This window comes from Helianthus annuus, chromosome 10, assembly GCF_002127325.2.
Source record: "Helianthus annuus cultivar XRQ/B chromosome 10, HanXRQr2.0-SUNRISE, whole genome shotgun sequence".
NCBI classification, from domain to species: domain Eukaryota; kingdom Viridiplantae; phylum Streptophyta; class Magnoliopsida; order Asterales; family Asteraceae; genus Helianthus; species Helianthus annuus.
The window spans coordinates 37,768,147-37,790,401 of record NC_035442.2 but is presented as its reverse complement, the minus strand read 5'-3'; the positions used below and the strand labels follow the sequence as shown (position 1 = coordinate 37,790,401).

The window sequence follows — 22,255 nt, the reverse complement described above, 5'->3', positions numbered from 1 at the left end:
TCATTGGAAATCCATGGTCACTTGCAGGCTCTGTTAAACCACCACTTTCATAGGTGTTAGAAATCACAATAATCTATACACATGTGTACTTCAAACCTTCTAACTTGTGTCTATGCTTATTATTATTACACTTTGGTCTTAAGTAAAATCTAACTAAAGTGGAATGACTCGATGACACTAAATTCATCAACGAAGCATAACCTTTATAGTTTCAACACCATTATTCAAGTTATTTCCTACACGTAAGTTGGCCATGTTGGTCTTCTCCTTATTTTGATCCATAATTGATTCAAAATTTCATTGGATTTCGTAACAATTGAGAATGCATTGGATTGGAAGTTTAACCTTTGTGAGAAGAGATTGAAAATGATATAGTTATTTGCGTTGCCCACTAATTATGGAGGAGCTCAATAGTTTAAATATATAGTTATCTTTGTTATGTTCCTTATATAATAGTTATCTTAGATTTATGGGCTTCATAAAAATAACATCTTAAAGGTCGTCAAAAAGTGGAACCCAAATGCGTCCCATAAAGTATAGGGTTTCATCTTCTTTTGGCATGAACTGTTTCTCCATTCCTCGGAGAAATTCTACCTTAATATGTTCTTCCTTGAGTACTTCTTGTTGCGCGTCATGAATTCGAGTAGTGAGGTTCGTTTGAATCGTCATTTCTAATGCTCGAACCCTTAGTGTCTTAACTCATTCTGTGCGGCTCAAGGCATCTGCTACAACATTCGCCTTGCCCGGATGATACTTGATTTCACAATCATAGTCGTTCAACAATTCAACCCAACATCGTTGACGCATATTTAATTCTTTTTGATTAAATATATGTTGAAGACTTTTGTGATCCGTGAAGATAATACACTGAATATCGTATAGATAATGTCGCCATATCTTCAAAGCGAATACCACCACGCCTAATTCTAGTTCGTGAGTGGTATAGTTCTTCTCGTGAACTTTTAGTTGGTGAGATGCGTACGCAATGACTTTTTCCCGTTGCATAAGCACGCAGCCTAATCCTTGATGCGATGCATCACAGTACACCACAAAGTCACCTGTACCATCGAGGAGTGATAAGATCGGTGCATTGCACAGCTTATCTTTGAGAAGTTGAAATGCCTCTTCTTGTTTTTCGCCCCAATTGAACTTCTTGTCTTTTTGCGTGAGGGAGGTTAGCGGTTGAGCAACTTTAGAAAAGTTCTCAATGAATCTCCGGTAGTAACCCGCTAATCCTAAAAATTGTCGTACTTAGGTTGGAGTCTTGGGTGCTTCCCAATTCTTAATCGCCTCAATCTTTGATGGTTCTACATGTATGCCTTTCTCATTCACTACATGCTTGAGAAATTGTACCTCACGAATCCAAAATTCGTACTTGGGAAACTTCGCGTAAAGTTTCTCCTTCTTTAGTAGTTCCAGAATGGTCCTCAAGTGTTGTTCGTGCTCATCTTTTGATCGTGAATATATTAATATATCATCAATAAATACTATCACAAATTTGTTGAGATACGGCTTGGACACGCGATTCATTAAATCCATAAAGATCACCGGTTCGTTTGTTAAACCAAAAGTCATAACAAGAAACTCGTAATGACCATAACGAGTTCGAAACGCCTTCTTCGGTATGCTTTCTTCTTGTATCCGCAACTGATGATAACCAGACCTTAAGTATATCTTGGAGTAGAAGCTCGAATCTTGTAGTTGGTCGAATAAATCATCAATCCTCGGTAGTGGATACCGATTCTTGATGGTAAGTTTATTCAACTCTTCGTAATCTATGCACATTCTGAAAGTTCCGTCTTTCTTCTTCACAAATAAAACTGGAGTTCCCCAAGGCGAGAAGCTTGGTCTTATGAATCCCTTATCCAACAACTCTTGAAGTTGTGTGGATAACTCTTGCATTTCAAAAGGTGCTAATCGATATGGAGACTTGGCCACGGGTGCGAATTGCGGCACCAAGTCGATGTGAAACTCGACTTGTCATTGTGGTGGTAATCCCGGTAAGTTTTCAGGAAAGACTTCGGGAAATTCTCTTGCCACAGGAATATCTTCAAGCTTCGGCTCCTCGGCTTTCTTGTTGACTACGTGTGTTAGGAAGGCTATGCAACCTTTCCGTAAGCACTTTTGAGCCTTCATGCAATTTATGATCCGCAATGGTGTGTCGCGCTTCTCACCGTGGATGACAAGTGTCTCCTCATTTGGTAGTGGAATGCAAATAATCTTCTCGTGACATACGACTTCGGCTTGGTTATCGGATAGCCAATCCATGCCAACTACTACGTTGAAACTACCCAATTGAATGGGTAAGAGATCGATATTGATTTTTTTCTCACCAAGTTCCAGTGAACATCCTTTAACAACTTCTCCCGACTCAACTAGTTTACCGTTTGCCGATTCTATTGAATAAGGAACATCTAGCTTACTTGATTCTACCCCAAGTATATTTTAAATTCCATAGAAATAAAGCTAAAATCGGCACCGGTATCAAATAATATGGATGCGAAATGATTTTTGTCAAGAAGCATACCAGTGACTACATTGGGGTCTTGGCGTGCATCTCTTGCTCCAATCACAAAAGCTCTCCCACGAGCTTGATTTTCTTTAGGACAATCCTTCCTAAAGTCGTTCTTGTCCGTGCATCCATAGCATCCTTGCCCATGTCCATTCCCAATTCCATTTCCGTTTCCATTCCTATTCCCGTTTCCATTCGCAGCTCCTCCTTCAGTACCCGTTGCCAACATGCTTCAGTACAGTGACCAATCTTGCCACACTTATCACACCTAATCACTCGGCAAGCACCAAAGTGATGGTACTTGCATTTTTCACACTTGGACAAATTGCCCGCATACTTCTTAACCCAGTGTCGTTTGTGGCTACAAACGGTTTTGCCTCTTTAGGAGGGTTAGTTTCTCTTTTCTTGTTGTTGTTGTTGTTGTTGGTGTTGTTGTTGTTGCTGTTCACACAAGTACCTTTCTTGAAATTCGAGTACTTTCTCTTTCCATCACTTGAAGATTCGACATGAGATTCCTTCTTCTCAGTTCCTTTCACAAAAAACTTCTTCATCCTTACCGCGTCTTTAGTGAGACTAACGGCTAAGGTCACAACCTGGGTGATAGTGGTTGGGTTTGCCGATGTAACCGTGCTTCGAATCTCGGAAGCTAGACCCCAAATCTAGCGTTCAATATGCTTGAATTCAAGTGTTACAAGATAAGGGATCACACGAGATAGGTCGTGAAAACTTTGCGTGTTCCCCACAATGTCAACTCCGACCATGGTAAGTTTCTAGGATTCAGTCTCTAATTTCTGGAGTTTAGCCCGAGAGCAGTATTTCTTCCCCATCCGTTCTTTCAGCTCTTCCTATGTCATTCCATAAGCAGCATCGTCACCCAAAGTTTGCACTTGTAGATTCCACCAAGTAAGTGCCTCATCAACAAATAGACCAGTGACACAAGTAACTTGCTGATCAGCAGAACATTTACTCATTCGGATGCTTGAATCCATTTTCTCAGTCCAACGCACAAAAGCCACGGCACCGCTGGTGCCATCATAGTTCAGTGGCTTGCAGTCCAGAAACTGCTTGTATGTGCATCCTGAAATTTGCATAACTGGATCATGAATGAGCAAATAATGAAACACACGAATAGATTATAAAAAGAATTGTTTAATTTGTAACAAATCAACAAAACATTATCGTTGACATTGTTTCCTCCAGAAGAACTGCCTTGTCCCTGACCGCATGATCCGCCTGTGCCACTGCTATTTTCAGCACGGTTCACCTCATATTGGGTGATTGCTTGACATATCTTTTCTTCTAGTAGCGAGTTTAGTTCCGCCTCAGTCCTAGGCAATGGCTGGGGTGGGGGTTGGTTTACTGTCCATGTGCGAACAACTCTTCTGTTTGGTGCCATGTTCTTCCAAATTGATATAATGATAGAGATTAGGCGTTTATTTAATAATAAACATTTTTTACTAAGTGTGTGTGTGTATATATATATATATATATATATATATATATATATATAACTAAGCGATCCATCATGCGAATAAATCAATTCATACAAGCAATGAGACATGTATAAACAGATAAATAAAATGCGTCATAAAGAAACACCAAGTTTTTATATATATTAAGACAACTTGTTATATAATCGTTTGTAAAGGAAACAAAAATGTACTCAGGCTACATTACCCGGTCTTACAAGTCTAATATTTATAAAGTGGTAAAATCTTCCTTCAAATTGAGAGATCTTCATTCTTCTAGTTGTCTTCAAAACTCGGTGTGTGGTCTTCATGCACAAAAACGGGTAGCTAGAAAAGAAAATCTAGGGTGCATGGGGGGGGATGGTTTTGGAGTCGGGAATGCTAAACTGCGGAGGTGGGCGACCTCCTCCTCGAGCTTGTAGACTCGACGAAGCAGAACGCCTATCTGCTGCTCGAGTGTCAGCACACAAGCAACAAGGCCGACTTGTCACACCCCGACCGCATTAAATCAACAAACCGTGGCGGAAACGTCGGGGAGTGTCGTAACAGAATCATTGTTTCACAACACATGGATTGAAGTTTCGTTTTATTGAGTTAAATTTATTACATTGCCTCGAATATTAAAATTAAAACATGCATATATTGTCCTTCATTGTTATTAAGTCACTAAGGCCTCGTCCATCCCTATGTGAGCAGCCATCATAATCATCATCAAACTATGATACCTGGAACATATGTGAAAATAAGTCAGCATAAAAATGCCGGCGAGTACATAGGTTTTGTGAGTGTGTCAGATTCATGGACTTAAGTTCATATTGCAATACCTCGTCCAACTGTGAGGGTTGTCGAGTATGTACCTTGAAAACCAAAAAGTGTTTGATATTGCAACATGTGTTATCATCTTTACAAGTTGATATATGTAAAACCAAAACCATTGTAGCCATGAATCTTGACTGGAAACATTGTCTTTGTAAACCAAGTAGTAAATCGTCGTTTGAAAGTAAACATTGTATGGTTTATATTGTTAAGAAAAACTTATAGTGTAACTTCGTTTTGAAAACAACTCGCCCAAGTGATCTAGATAACGCAACGACATGTAATGTGTTAAAAGCACTTATATATAGGAAGTACCAGCGGCGTATCCACCATGCTTTTATCACATTACAACCGCCCATTACCCAATCACTTGCCATAACCCAATTGTTCAATAGTTCAAATAGTTCCAATCATTCAAGTAGTTCACATAGATCAAATAGTTCCAATGGTTCAAATAGTTCAAATAATTCACATAGATCAAATAGTTCCAATGGTTCAAATAGTTCAAATCGTTCACATAGTTTTATAGTTCCAATGGTTCAATAGTTCACATAGTTCAATTGTTCCAGTGGTTCAATAGTTAACATATACCAATAGTTCCAGTGGTTCAATAGTTCACATAGTTCCAGTGGTTCAATAGTTTATATAATTGGAATCGTTGTGTTCAATATAAACCATAGCATTCGTTTTAGAAAACTCAAAATCGTTTGGCATATATGAATCACCCCAAAACAATTGAAAACAGTAAAAGTGGGGAACTATGTACTCACATAGAAGTGCAAAGTATCCTTGATTAAATGAACTTAGCAAAGCTCGGGCAAACCAAGGAAATCAAGTAGCACCTAGTAATCAGATCGCTAAGTTAATAAATCGACACCTAAATCGGAAGATCGGGTAGAATGAGGTCTCATAAACCAAATGAGTATTGGAACTCATATGATATGATTTAACAAAGCCTACATTCTAAATCAGAACCTATCCTAAGTGCTTTCGACCCGTTACGACCCATTAAGTTAGCTTACGCCACTTTAACGCGTCGTTCGCGCAAATGCGCATTCGAGACGCCTAACTAGTCCTATGACAAGTATTATATGCCCTAACATGTTTAAATATGTTTCATAATCAGTTTAAGTGACAAAAGTTAGGTTACATATGCTTAAATTCAAATTATGCATGAAAAGGGCATTTTGGTCATTTACCGAAGGCATATAAACTACCTATCATACAACTAATTAAACTAAGTGACCATAAGGTATAACCTCGGAAGGTTATTCTCTATACAACTATGGTCATAAAATATGCTTGGTCGGATCCTAACGATCGACCAAACGGGTCGGGTTCGAAAGTCTAAGCGGTTGTCAAGACCGCTTGACTTACGACCCTAAACAAGCACTAGACCAAAAGTAACGAGCTAAACATGTTAAAACATGTTTAACTAAGTTAGAAAACAGGTTTTGATATCAAAACAAAGTGTTTTGATATCCGAAGATAGTTTCATCTCAAAATGCGCATAAACGGCATTTTGACCGGAATTTTGACTAGTCACTTCGACTAATCAACGTGGTAATCAGTAGGTATAGTCACAAGGGACTATAACCATCGTGATTACGCTCACGTTGAAAAGTTCAAACGAACTTTGTGTTGACCAAATCATGGTCAAAGCAGAAAGTCAAACACTCTTTGACTTTCATGCTTGAAATACATAAAAAGCATGAAAGAAGCTTACAAAAGGTCCAAGCAAGGAAGGATTTGATTCAAATTGCTCAGGTATGAAGTATAGAACTCCAACTTAGTGCAAGTTTTTGAATCAAGTGTGAAGAAATGAAAATGAAGCAAGTGGGTATTTATAGAAAGTCAAGAACCGTTAGGATCATTCCTCGTAAATTGAGCTTTGATCTTTGCCATCCAAGTGTTACCCATAGATTTGAATACAATGGGACATTCAAAACTAGCTCAAGGTATTGAAAATGTTGCACAAAAGACCCTAGAAATCAAGTTGGTTGCTGAAAATGGAAATTCTGTCAATTTAGAGCCATCGCGTGCTGCCACAGCACAACCCTTAGGCTGTGGCGCGACGCCACCCCTTCACAGTTATAGAAACTTTCAAAAATTGGCAGAATTGGTCCCTACAGCATGTTTAAGTCATTTTCGACGCGTTTAAACCCCGTTAACCCATTTTCAAGGCTCTACAAGGATGTTAAAGCATAGGGGGCTTGAAACATGCTTGAAATTATCTCGAATGTCGGTTCTTCTGGTCGTACGGTTGCATTATTCGGTTAATTACGACGAAAAACTCGAACGAACGCGAAAACGATCCAAATTACGCGACGAATGGTATTTTTGCATTCCAATCACTAAAATAAAATATTTTAATGATTACAAAAATTTTTGGATGTCCGGATATGTTCAGAACGTAAAATATGCGCGAAAGTGCAAACTTATGCACTTTTTGAAGCTTTTAGTCCCTGTTGATCAAATAAGTTTATTTTCGCATACCGAACCCCTCAAAGCCTATTTCTAAGCTATGTAAAGGATATTTAGGGTATGTTTAGCTTATGATCAAGTTCTGGAATGTTCGTTACCATACGAATTGGTAGACTTTTGCAGTTTGACGCAAATAGTCCATGCGATCGAATAAACTTGTTTTCGACACACCAAACCATCCAAAATTTATTTCTAGGTTTTGTAAAGGTTATTTAAGGTATGTTAAGCCTATGTCAATATTCTGGAGTGTTTGTTGCATTAATCTGATTACATTTATGCATCAGTTCGCGTATAACTTTCTAGAAAGTGATTTAAAGCTCGAAATTGAACAAGAATTGATATGTGCAAATGATACACATATTTATACAAATACCAAGTATGAAACACAATATTTCATTGGTTTTGTATTCGTATGATGGTCAAAGAGGCACAAATGTCACACGACTGGCGGCATGGGAGGTGGTGGTGGTGGTGACCCTGGTGGTGGTGTTGATGCTGGTGGTGGATAAGCTGGTGGGGGTGGAGGCCTGGCGTCAGCCTGCCTCTCTAGATAATAGATCCTCTTACAGAGGATCTGTATCTGTAGATCCAACGAGCGAACCAAGTCCTCCGTAGAGTACATAGTGAAGTGAGATGGATGGTAAGGGTCAGATGTGGGCATAGTATAGGGTGGAGAGTACCGAGTCGAAAGATGCTCGGCTGGAACAAATGAGGATAGTCAAGACGGCTGATGTGAAGAGCTCACCCCGTAGTGAGGTGATGGTGGTTGACGTGAGGGTTCGACAACAATAGAGTGACAAAAGTGAGAACGAAAACAATCAATCGATAGCAGTTCCAACCGACAAGTCTGCCTAATAGGGATTGGGGGGGGGGTATGAGGTCGTATCATCAGTATGGGTGGTGGAGGTGCGGACGAAGGTGTGAGTGGGGGTAGGAGTAGGAGTAGGAGTAGGAGTAGGAGTAGGTGTGGGGGTAGCTGGGACAGTAGGGGAGGCATCATCAGCGGGGTATGCCTCTAGGCCAATGGCCCGAAGTGCGGAGGAAGTCACTGACTCCCTAGATCTGAATCAGAAGATATGTCAACCACAGAAACAATGGGAGAAGCGACCTCTAAGATGGAAACATCGAAGACCTCCCCGTCACCGAGGTCCTCATCAGGGTGGTCCACATGAGACACAGGAATGACATCGTCGTTGTTGTCTATATCGAAGTTAGGAGGTATGATATCAAGTGGTATGAAATCAATGGGTATGGGGGCAAGAATATAGTCTCCCTCGGGTGACCAATCACAACCATGTGACCATGATGGAATAGGCCAGCAGCTAGTACATCGTCCACTAGAGGGACGTCATCAACAGCGTGATCGGGTAAGGCAAAAGGCTGAAAATCATCCATGTCGTCATCATCCAACACATAGTTTGGATCCTCCTCTGGATCCTACTCACAGTCCGAAGTGATCACCTCTACAACGGGTCCGTACTCATCATCAGAGATGAGCTCCATCGGGTCATAGTCGTCGTACACGCCACTATCAGAAGATGACATGATAACTTAGAAAATTTATTTATACGACATATATATTAATAAATAAATTATACTTAATATATAGAGTAAATTACGTTTTTGGCCCCTGTGGTTATATCACTTTTACTATATTAGCCCAAAATAAGAATTTTTAACATATCTGCCCCCATGATTTCTATAACTAACCATTTTGGCCCCTAAGTCTAGAGATCATAGGGGCCAAAATGATTAGTTATAGAGACCATGGGGGCTAAAATGGTTAGTCTTAGGGGCCAAAATGGTTAGTTATAAAGACCATAGGGGCAGATATGTTAAAATTTTTTATTTTGGGCTAATATAGTAAAAGTGATATAACCACAGGGCCAAAAAACGTAATTTACTCTAATATATATATATATATATATATATATATATATATATGCAAGAAATGTAAGAATCACATAAGTTCATTTTAAATTATCCTACTTGTTTTGTGCGGATTAACTTAATGTTTCATGTCTACCTTTTTATTGACTAAGTCACGTAATGTCCTTGCATTGTTTATATGAAATGAATTTGTGTAGTGGACTTTGCGAAATGTTTATGTAATGAATATCTCTTGTTCTTGTGAAAATTTTTTTATGAGAGGATCCTAGTGATTGTAGACTAGACTCGAGAAAAAATCCTGGTTCACTACAATCGAAGCTCTGATACCAATCTATCACACCCACTCATAGGCGGAAGCGCAAGGTGTGATCGTGATTGATTCTCATTGCATACGATAAAGTAAACATACTAAATGAATAAAACAAACTCCAAATGCCATTGTCATAATAGTTTCTAATCACAACACAAGGTTAGGTATATTGTTTACAACTATTCAAATGAATATAAGTTCCCAAAATGTCATGCATCAAAATTCAAGTTTTTAAAGTTTAAGGTTTTGATCACTATATCACCGCAAGGAGGCGGTATATAATGAGCAAATCCTCCAAAAGTTGGCATGGAGTTCCGACTCTTGCTTTCTTGACATGAAATCCCTGCATAGTCCACTAATTTCCTAAAATACATGTAAGTTTAAAAACGTCAACAACGTTGGTGAATTTATGTAGTTGTTTTTGTATCAAATGTATCTTTAAAATGTGAGATGTATTTATATAAAATCCGGTATGTTAAAGCTTCAATGAAATCGTTGATCATTAATGTTTAGCTAGGACATTAATATGTGTGACGACATAGGAAGCAATCCAACCCTTGACGAATTTTGTGTCGATTACCCTCGACTGGGACACAAAAGCACTCTTCCGTGTGGGTCCCATGGACCAAGAGTGGGGCTCGCCAAAACCCAATAGATCTACTCCTTCCGTTCCTCAGTCTATAGTGATTAATGGTGCTTAAGTACAACCCTATTCACACTTGATCTAACTTGTTCCATTTCCTAGCTTATCATACCACTTGTACATGTATCTCCACCGGAAGTTTAAAAACTGGAAAGCATTTAAAAGAGGGGACATGAACTCATTGTATGTGTTCTGTAAGCGTGCTAGAATCAGGATTAGTCTTCTTGTTTCACAAAGTAACCTACAAGTGTCCTAATTTCTGTTAGACACTTAGGTTTATATATAATCTATGTACAAGTCTTCCATCTTGAATGTGTATTAGGACTTGTATTAAGTTATATGGAATTATTGTTTATTAAACCATGTTTTAGATGGATAAGTTTCTAAGTTGTTAACATATATATTTCACAAAATATATATTTTTGTATAATTGTGAGTTGTATGAACATGCCTAGCCCTCTTGTGACTTCGTGCCTTGTACGAGTGTTATGTACGTGTCCACGACATGTGTAGGGCCAAGCCCCTTGTAGTCGGGTCTCACACGTTTGTCTCGTTGACGACGTTAGCGGATATATTATATATTCTTAAAATATATTTTCTTGTTTAATATGCTCTTGGATCACCTTCTAAGTGTATGTGTATATATATCTTCAAATAAATATATATAATCCAAGTTCGATGGGTGTTAAAAATAATATATTTTTAACTTGTTCTTGTATATGTATATGTATACTATACTATTTTATGAGTTATTGTCTTTGTGTACCCTTGACTAAGTTAAAGTAGATGTATGGTTTTGTTAAATAATATTTCTAATATTATTTTAGTATAAATATACTTATATGAATACTTTGAATATCTTGTATTTTCACTAAGTGTATACTTAGACAAGTGTACATGTATTTAGGTATAAACACCCATGTATTTTGTATTTGCCAATTAAAATTATCTCTTATGATTTGTTTATATTTTTTTTTCAGAATTCTATTTCTTAAAAATAATATATTTTAAAGATTTGTTTGTAACGAGGTTTACTTAAAGATATAAACCATACAAATGTTACTTTCAAAGACGATTTACTACTTGGTTGTACAAAGACAAATGTTTTCAGTCAAGATTCATGGCTACAATGGTTTTGGTTCATTTATATCATCTTATAAAGATGATAAAACATATTGCAATGTCAAACGCTTTTTGATTTCAAGGTACATACTCAACAACTCTCGTAGTTGGGCGAGGTATTGCAATATGGACTCAAAGCCATGAATTTGACATACAAAACCTATGTACTCGCCGGCATTTTTATGCTGATTGTTTTCACATATGTTTCAGGTTCTATGATGTGACGATTGTTGATTGCTTGCTATACATAGAATGGACGCGGGCCTTAGTGACTTAAAACTTGAAAGACAATTGTTGTATTTATTTGGTTCATATCAAAACAATGAGACAATTAATGAAATAAAACAAAACTTCAATTACCATGTGTTGTGAAACAATGATTCTGTTGCGACACTCCCCGACGTTTGCGCCATGGTTTGTTGTATTACGCGGTCAGGGTGTGACATCAGGCCTAGCCGGCCAGCCAAAAATCGGCGATTCTCGCAAAAACCTTGTATATTCCGGCCAAAACCTCTAAATTCTGGCTAGTTTCCAACAAAACCATGTGAATTCCAACAATTAATTTTGTATATTTAAAAAATGAGTTGAGTAAGAGTTAAAACCTAGCTACTTAAAATATTTACCTATAAAATATGTATATGTATACACTAAACTGAAAATTACATATAAAACCCCAATCTGATTAATCCCGAGTAGTCGCTAGTCCCCACCTCACCGGCCGACTAGCGATTAGCGAGTTCTCCAACCTTGGTTAAATTGAAAAAGGAGTAAACTTTTGAATTAAAGTGAAAAATCAAATTAATACCAGATATTGAAACTTTAGACTTAAATTGACAAAGATTGAAACTTTAGAGTTAGAAAAGAAAATTCCATATTTTTTTTTGAAAATCCCCCAAAGCCAATGATACAACAATTATAAGCACAAGTATGTTGCTTATTTATAGTTTTATAATATATATTTCTTTATATTTGTCAAGAATTTATATATATTTAGTCATTTGTTCAATTTTTGTATAACTTTTACCAATTCTGTTAATATATATATTTTGCTCTTTAATTTATATGTCCATATATTTTGTCCAAAGTCCACAAGTCCATAATTTGATAAGGGAAAATGTAAATATATATTCTTTGTATTTTTGTCCATATACCCATATATGGGTAAGTATATGTATTTTATACTTAATTATTTTCCAATGTATTTTGGGTGTATTTTTTGTATTTGTATTTCTTGTGAGTATTTAGTGAAATATGAATCCCTACATGTACACTAAATATAAAATACACATAATATACAAATAAGGACACAATTTCTGGGTGACCAGTAAATATATATAATTTGCCCAAATTATATATATTTATATCTTTAAGAAAACTCTATTTTCTTAACTTATATTTTTGTATAAAACTTGGGAAAAATTATGTTTAATAACTTTAAACATTTTACCTTGTAAAAATCTTGTTAAAAATATATTTTTCTAATACTTTAAATTCTACAAAAATTTTGCCATAGTTTCCCCATAGATTTAGGGGTTTTTCCATGTTTAAAAACATGTGTTTTTCTTTTTAAAACTCACAATTTCATCCACAATTTTCCCACAACAATCTACAACTATAAGCATATGAAATAATCTATATTTTTCATGCTAAGATGAACTTGAAATTTTTATATAAACATGTATTTTAAATTACATTTTAACATGTTTATCCACTTAAATAGGCTCTTGGTTATAATCTTTTGTAAACTTTGTAGAAAATAATTTGGAAACTTTTTTCATCCATTTTTCAAGTGCCCATAAACATAAGTGTAAGACATTTACAACTTCATTAAGACCATTTTTCATGTTCATCAAGTTCATCATCATTTTTATCATGGATCTTGTAAGATCCATTTGTATAGTTGCTAGATCTTTACTTTAAACATAATCTAACAAGTGTACATGTAACATATTTCATCAACATCACAAACTAGCAAGTAAACAACTTCATAACATCAAAAATACTTATTCTCTTTAGATTATGTTACTTTGTTCCTGTGTTCATCTTTTTAAGGTTCTTGATGGTTTTGCTTATACATAGGAAATCTACATACTACAAGAAGTAAAATGAGTGATTTAGAGGACTCACAACTAGCACAAGGCTAGCGATGAACAAGTTATGAGGAGAGTAGAAAGATGGTGGATAAAAGCTCCCCAAGGTGGTCCTTGAACTTCCAAAGCTTGAATCTTCTTTAGTTGATCTTGGGACACCCTTGTATATGCTTGGATTGCTTGGAAGGTGATTAAAATGGAGGTGAAGGTGGATGTGGGTGTGGCTATGAATGGGAGGGGAGGGGGAGAAGAGATGTGTTTGAAATGTTGGTTGGTGGAAGTGATAAGATTTATGGACCCTGTTTTATACAATTAAGATATTCCTGCTGCCCCTAATTCCAAGAATTTATTTAAAGATTTGACCAGTTTTCTTCTGTTTTCATTTTGGCTATGCAGCAGGATTTTTGCAATGTATTTGATCCTGAGGTCATTTAGCTGTTTTTGTTGTAGGTCATTCGGGGCATCTTCTTTTGCCAGACCATATTCCCAACCAGCCAACTGCCCCATATACGTTTCCATATGCCTCATTGCAAAATTCCACAGTCGACCCCGTTAGACTCTGTCCTCCAATCCATCTTTTGTCTGACAATAGGCGCTGACTTCATGATCTTAGCCATATGGTGTTTTTGAATTAGCAAGTAGTTTGCAAAAGCATCTTGCTGCAGTTTCACATTTGCGCATATATTAGTATGGCGTTTGATCAACATAGTTTCTACATACAAAGTTTTTAAGATACTTACCAACTTTTCCACCCATCCATCATACTTTTTTTTATGCTGAGTGTATCCCCTCCAGCGCTGTTATCTAATACATCAACTTTGTTGTGTTTTATATTGAAGCAGACAATATAGAAATGTTTTTGCCATATTATTGGCACGAAGATCAGATCATATTCATCTACCTTTCTATCTTTCTGGTCTTCTTTGAAACGGGCGAGTTTCACAACAAATTCCATGTTGTTATTGAATTCTTTGTATCGATAACTCGCTGTCTTTGTATACGCGGGCATATTCTGTAATTTTCAGGAACCACATTTTTAACAACTAAACAAAGTCATAATATAATTGCATCAATTAAATATAGCAAAAGAGTTACCAACATTATTTGTTTATAAAATAATCTTGAGGGTGGTTCTTGAGCCTTGTATCTTTCTTCATAGTTTAGGATATGCTCCCAACTTTGAATAATGTTGATGTGTGCATAGAATCTTGGTCTCATGCTCTCATAAATCACCCTTGAGAGTTCTAACACTCCTTCATTCTTGAACACAGTACTCCTGAAAAAAACAGCATATGCCGTTTTAATTATGTAAACTCATTTTAATATAATACATGGCGTTTTGGGTGTTTACATGCATATGCATGTATATTTTTAACGTAAAAAATGAAAAGTTTGGCGTTTTTACGAGAAAGAAATGTACATACATCCAGTCACCACATCCACTGAATATGTATATAGATATGTTGTTTTCTTGTGATACCCTTGTTGCATGTATAACCACTTGCCTCCTAACATAAGGTGACAAACATACCCTACTCTTGTTTGATTATCTCTACTCCTTTTTTTCCAAAATCTTTTTCTTTTTATTTTCATCATCTTCATCATCTTCTTCATCACCAGGCAACTTTTTTAGGTTTAAAATTGTGTTATCTTGCATCAACTTTGTGATGTCTAGCGTATTGTCATCATCACCCTTCTCCTACACATCTGCCCTGTTTGGCGTTTTGGTTGGTGATCTATCAGTGTCGTTTTCATCTTGAGGTTTTCCGGGTGTCTTTTCTTCTTCAAAAGTTTGCATGAGGTTCTTCCTACCTCTAGATGGTGGCTGCTGACATGGTGTTTCATCAACCACTGCACCTTGCTGGTCAACACTTTTGTTCACCATCTCCCCTTCAGTTTTTTCTAGTTGAGAAATGAAGGCATAACTGAACTGTGTCTCTGTTACAGGTACGTTTGGCATTTTGTCACAGACCTCCTCGATTATTTTTTCGAGTTCAGTGATGAACCCCTAACTGTATTGTGTTTTTGTTGGGGAGATTTTTGGTGTTGTATCAAATACATGCATTTTTGGGGTCTCCTTAGCAGGGTGCAGGTGGTTTTTTTTAGCTTGAAGCATTTGATCCACCATCTTTAGACAATCTAAACCTTCTTTTATTTCAATCATTTGTTCTAGGTCTTGTCCCGGCAGTTCCAAAACCTCAGCAATACTCCCTTTAATTATATTTTCCCCATTATATCTGAAAATGTGATATTCAAGTGTTTTAAAATCACAATCCCAACTTTTAATATCATTTTCATTTATATCTTCATTTGTACTTTCTTCAGCTGACAATATAATATTCTCATGACCACCCTCAGTCTCCCTTTCATCTTCATGTTGAGCATCATCATTTATGGGGGTTGGCGTAACAGTTGAGGGTTTGGCATTTTGAGCTCTAGCCATCTCCCCTTCCCCTTCATGTTCCCCTTCTCCTTCCCCTTCCCCTTCTCTTTCCACTTCCTTTTCACATTCAGCTTCCCTTTTAACCTCATCTTCATTTTCACATTCTTCTCTCTCATCAGCCACTTCCTTGGCATTTTCATCAACAAATGTTTGCACTTCCTTGGCGTTTGGTTCTCTAGCCATCTCCCATCTCCTTCTCCTTCCCCTTCCCCTTCTACTTCCACTTCCCTTTCACCTTCAGCTTTCCTTTCAACCTCATCTTCATTTTCCCCTTCTTCTCTCTCATCTGCCACTTCCTTGGCATTTTCATCAACAAATGTTGACATGTTCTTTAACAATGTCAGACATTGTGAGTATTTTATGTTTACCAATAGACTGTTTGGATGTTCAATGTTTGACTGATTTAACAATGTCCTCATTTTATTGTAACAGTCTCCTAATTCTTTGTATGCCCTGTCCAACTTCTCAGCAATTGCCTGTTAAATAAAAAAAATTATTAAGTTTGGCATTTTGTGTTTTTTGTTAAACTCATTATTCGAACAACGTACCTCCTCAGCTTCATTGTTTTGTTGTTTCTCACCAGCACCATGGTCTTCATACTGTGTTAGTACTTTGTCTAGAGCATGGTTTCCTGATGAAGAAACTTCAAACATCCTGTTCTAGCTTTCTACATCTTCATCCACAACCCTTCGATAGAAAGCCTCTTCATTCTCATCATTGATTTGCATAACGTTTTGAACTTCAGGGTCGAGTTCAGCATAATCATAATGATCATCATGATCAAAACCATCATCATCATCATCATCATCATCATCATCAACCTCATCATAATCATTATCAGCATGTTCATCAACATTGTCAACATCAACTTCATCTTCATTGTCAACATCATCACCATCAGCATCTTCTTCATCAACACCCTGCATTTTGTATGTTGTCTTGGGTATGGCTTGTTCATGAACAATTGTTTGAAACTGTGTTTCCTTAGCCTTCTTAATAGTTTTCTTTTTAAGTTCTTTGCCATCATAGCGTTTTGGCTCTCCACCATATTTCCTTTTAACTAGTACACTCTCAAACATTTCAAGCGTTCTTGTTGTAACCCACTCAATCGGGTATCCTTCTTGTCGTTGCAACCTTTTTCTATTGCTAGCATCATTCACCAAGGAAAGCTGTAACACAAGACATTTTGAATTTTTAAAAATTGTTATTTTGTGCAAACTATTATATATGGAAATTGTTTTCTTACCACAAATACAATCAAGGGCCCAGTGAAATGCTTTTTTTGGTGACCATGCAGTTTTGGCGTGTTGCTAGCATTGGATGAGATAACCATACCAGTTCAATTGGTTTATTTGATGTAGGATCGTTTGCTGACCCGATGAGTCGTTCAGAAGAGAACTTAGACTAGTTCAGAGGCGGAATTCATTGAATTAGTCTTTGTAAAGCTTGATTTCACACTTTAACATCTCCTTTATTGATTCACTGACTGATTACAAGCTCGTGGAGACAAATGGACAGGGCTGCGCCTTTACACACACACTCACCTCTACCTGGATCGCTCATATGGACCCCCTATATATAGACATTGGGGATCGCTTATAAGACCTGGTCCAATAAGCGACCCATACACTTGCCATATCAGCGGTCCAGCCCAATGACACATTAGCGGTCCAGATCAAATGCCATATGAGCGATCCTGCTATCTAATTGGGCCACAAAAGCTATCTAAAGCCCAATAAGCAACATGATTTCTCGTTTACTGTTCACTATACAATTTGCCCTATCCTAAGACTCGAACTAAGATGTAGTCGACAGACAACTGCACCAACAGACTCCCCCTTGAATGTTGACGGAATCTTCAGTGAGAGTCTTTGATCATTTCCAGCTCTTCACTCTTGTTCGGTCTTCTTCAGGAACTCAGCCTGGAACCAAATCTTCTTCAAGAATTTCTTCTTGGAATCATATGCCTGGATCTTTCTCTGGCTTTAACTTTCGTCAGACTTCCCCTATCATCATGCTGGGATCTCTGTCTGGAAATCGTTATCACCATTGAAATCAACTCCTGGCTTTCTCTGTTTAAGCTCTCCTCTGGTTCTGATGTGTCTCCTGGCTATTCGTAGCAACAGGATCAGAAACTTGCAAAACTCAAATACACTATCACAAAAACAACACAATTTGTAATTCAACTTAATGAATTAACTAATCGTATAAGAAAAACTATGAAGATCAAATTGTAGGTTAACGTTAAACTTAGTCATCAAGTTAATGAACCAACTTTACATTTCAAATCTTCACAATTTCACACACTCTCTCAAACCACAAGTTCAACATGTTTAGCACTTGAAATGTCAAAAATCAGTTCTTCACACTCTGTTGTCGAAAATCTTTTTGTAATTTTCAAATATCAAACAAAAAATACAATCTTTTTGGATTTTTGAATTTATAGAAAAACAGAAATGAACACTATTTTTGAGAGATTGTGCAAGAGGATCATATCGGTTTTTTTTAGACATATCACCAACACCGTTGATCTTGATTAATCAGCAAATGTTAAAAACAAATTTACTTCTGATTGTCAGTATTGTTGTCCACTTAAACCTCTACACAAATTTTCAATTGATTCAAGATACGTATTTAATGTTTTAGAACTTAGACTTATTTGAGTGTCCCACCTCTTGAATATACTCCCGTATCCAGATCCCAATATTCTGATTTACAGGTAAGTATAACTACAAATGATATCTGTATATAAATTAGGGGAAAAATGCGAGAACTGAGGGATCTCAGGTCAGAACTTCCGTTCAGCAGAGAGATATCAGCTTCGACTTAGCAGTGGGTCCCCTTTAGAGGATCTTTTCAGCTACAACAACTGATCATCAATTTTATTGTCTAATCAGCTGAGGGCTTTATGCTATGTTTCAAGCATATGAAGAAAGTATTAGCCAGGGACTAGGTCAGAACTACCGTTCAGCAAAAGTCCCGGAATAATACCCCAGACATCAATTGAGTACAAGAACCTTAGTATTCCAGAATAAGAAACCTTTCAAACGAGATTTCAGGGGTTACCTATATATCCAAGTAGTGTTCCCCACAAAATAAGTAAGTTTTGATTTTATGTTTATATCTCGAATACAATCTACTAACTGTGTGAAGCCTACTGACACATCATTAGTAAAACTTGTTTAAAAACAATTTTGTCTTTACAAATCTCTAGCATGCTGTGATAGTCCACCAATGTACTATCATCTCCTCTTTTTGCAACAAAACTCATTTTCATTTTTCAATTTTTTTTAAAATTTTCAAAATTTTATTACTCCCCCTAAAATCAAAATATATTTCAATTTTGATTTTCTAAAAAAAATTGAAAACAAACTATACAAGAAATATGACAACATTATGTGAATCACCTCAATTCACCATTCTCGTGCAAAAACAATCAGAACTCCCCCTCACAACAAACTATTTTCCCATAATGATTTCAAAACACTTAAGTTTATTTCAATCAAAATGGTTTTTCCGGAAAAATTAGTTTGTGTTCCAACCATTTGTAGATTTGGGGTTATCTCATCATCTTGTTTTCTTCAAACCTTTTAAAGATTTATCATTTCCAGTTTTATCATAAACCATCAGTAGAAAATCAAGTACAAATTAATGTCCCTGATTTACCACATGTAAATCGAAAAATCACCAAAGTGAAATTTCTCAAGAAATGTGCCGATTCATGATCCACGATACCATCTTGGGATCTCCGGCAAGTCAGGTTTTTCATTTAAACAGATTCACCCAAGCCTGACGGTCCTTGGGTGATTTTGAATTCTTGCTCAACAATGGTGGAAAATTTGCATCATCCATTGCTAAACTAGAATTCTCAACTTTTACCTTAACCAATGGCTCCTCTGGTTTTACCATACCAGAATCATTGCCTGCAGGTGGCTTGTCCGACTTTGATCTGTCAGATTCATCGCCGACCTTTTCCTTCTTCTTCTCCTCTTTTGTCCTCAGATTTGTATCTGAAGAATTCTTTTTGCTCAACTTTGCAGATGAAGGAGTAGATTCATCAGAACTATTAATCTGTTTGTCCCGTGAACCCGAGGACAAAATCTTCTCGAGATACTCTCGTGCCTTCTTTCTCTTTTTCCTCAGTCTGTCTTTCTGCCCCTGAGAAAGTTTGACTTTCTTTTCCGGAATTAACTGTTCTTGAACTTTAGGTTTCAAAACCTTCTGTTCCTGGGGCTTGACTGTGACTGGAATCTTTGCCATTTTCTGAAAATTAGCCCTCAATCTTTCATTCGATTTCCTCGGGCAATCTCTGGCAATGTGACCTTTGATGTTGCAGTTAAAGCACCTCCTGGTCTCATAACTCCAATACTGGCAGTTAACAGCAATGTGTCCATGATAGCCGCAGCTGTAGCACATTCTGTTATCGTACCTATCACCATTTTTAGTCCAAACACTCAGATCAAAGCATTGTTTGGCTTGGTGATATTCTTTTCTCAAGTTTGCTGGATTTGGCTTTTGAGCACTGTGGTCCGACCTGCACCACTTATTACCAACAATTTTAGAATTTTCATTTTTTACTTTTTTTAATTTTTGTTTTTGATTTGATGATCGACCCGATGAACTTTTATTCTCTTTTTGTTTCTGTTCCACTTTCTTCTTTAAAGACTTTTGTTTAGAACATTCACCTTTTTCAGTCGATTGTAGAACAGTTTTCTGAAATTTTTCTTTCAAATTTAAAAACAATTTTTGTTTTTCTTTTTTAATATTTTCATCATCAGGTGTCTCATCACAATCTTCAACTTTGACAGAGTCAAAGTTTGTGACATCGTCACTTATTGGAACAGAATTGATCGGTTTTGGACAAGGAATATTCAACTTGTCAGATTTAGTCGCAAAACTGATCAATTTCTTTTCAAGTTCATCAATCTTGTTTCTGGAATTCTCAGCTTCTTTTTCAAACTGAGATATTCTTTCAAGATGAGACTTGATTGAATTTTCATTTTCATTTTTCAAAATTTCAAGAACAGATTTTTCATCTATCAAAACTTTTATCTGTTCCTGAAATTTTGATTCATTTGCTTTCAGATTTTTATTTTCAAGCTTAATCCAGAAATCCTCATCTTCTGACGATTTCTTTTTGCTTTCAAACTCTTTTTCAAGCTCTTTGATTTTCTTTTTAGCACTTTCACATTCTTTCTCCAAATTGATAATTTTCTGAAGATGTGAATTGATCAGTTTTTGCTTCTCAATGTTGTTTTGACTAAAAACATTTCTCCCATCTTCAAGAATTTTTAGTTGATTTTGAAATTCTTTTTCACCTTTAGCCTTTTCAATTTCAAAATCTTTAATCTTCTTTTCAAAACACTTTTCTTTATCTTTTAACTTCATGTTTTAAAAGTCAAACTGTTCAAACCAACCAACAGTTTGTCATTTTCAGCTTTTAACTTTTCACAAATTTTCTGAACCATAAGAATCTGTTTTTCATCAGCCTGCTTTTCTTCTTTCAACTTCTTGATTTCCAATGCCAAACTTTCCGCATTTTTGATGAGTTTGTCATTATCAGTCTTGAAGCTGTCACATTTTGAGCATGCTAATGCAGAGCTTGAAGATCCAACTTCTACAGATTCTTCATTCTTTGGAGTACCCTTTGTTTCCTTCTTGTATGTACCTGCACAAACAATTTTTACAAAATCAAGAGGTTTTAAATTTTCATCAATATAACATCCTCTTTTATAATCATATCTCATGTTATGTTTTGCACCATAACATATACAGATTCTCTTATCAATTTCAGTAATCACATCCAAATTGATTTTATCTAAATTTCCCAGATTCAGTTTTTCTAGATTCTCTTTTACTCTATTCATCAATATCTTCTTTTTATCGAGATTTTTATAATAACGTTTTTGAAGTTTATTGATGAAATCAGATGGATGTAATTTCGAGAATTTAGGTTTTTGTTTTAACTCCTTTAAAACATCATCCCATTCAGCAGGTAAAGCAGCCTCCAACTTCAATGTCTGCTCAGTATCTGTCAAATTTATATCAAATGATTTTAACTTCTCTATCATGTAATCGAATCTTTTTTCCATCTCTTTCAAACTCTCATTCTGTTGACAAGCAAAATTTTCAAATCGAAGAGTCCAAACATGTTTATCATCTTGATTGAAAATCCTCGTACGATATCTCCCAAAATCATTTATCTTTCCAACAAAATCATTTTCCTTTTCGTCAAATACCATCGTCATTTTTCACAAATCCAACACGTGCTAATTGACTAAAAAGCGGATCAACTGTTTTGTCAAATAAGCGGCCTAGATGAATAATGTCCAAATAAGCGATCCACAATCAAGTATATAAACGGTCCAGACTTGTTGTTAGAGCGGACCAGGAATTATCAGTTCGAGCGAACCAAATACTCGAGCGGGCCAAGACAGTTCATTCGAGCGAGTCCAGAAATGTTTTCAAGCGAGCGG

The 22,255-nt window shown here is 36.4% G+C and overlaps 1 protein-coding gene across 1 annotated transcript; it reads right to left on the bottom strand.

Annotated features, from left to right (window-relative positions):
• Positions 1-16,438: 16,438 nt before the first annotated feature.
• LOC110881097 (glutamic acid-rich protein-like) lies at positions 16,439-22,027 on the bottom strand. The gene is made up of 4 exons (XM_035978165.1): positions 21,747-22,027; positions 21,553-21,638; positions 21,245-21,447; positions 16,439-16,948 (listed from the first exon to the last, which is right to left on the bottom strand). Exons 1-4 carry the CDS (start codon positions 22,025-22,027, stop codon positions 16,439-16,441), a joined length of 1,080 nt encoding a protein of 359 aa, XP_035834058.1.
• Between the last annotated feature and the right edge of the window lie 228 nt (positions 22,028-22,255).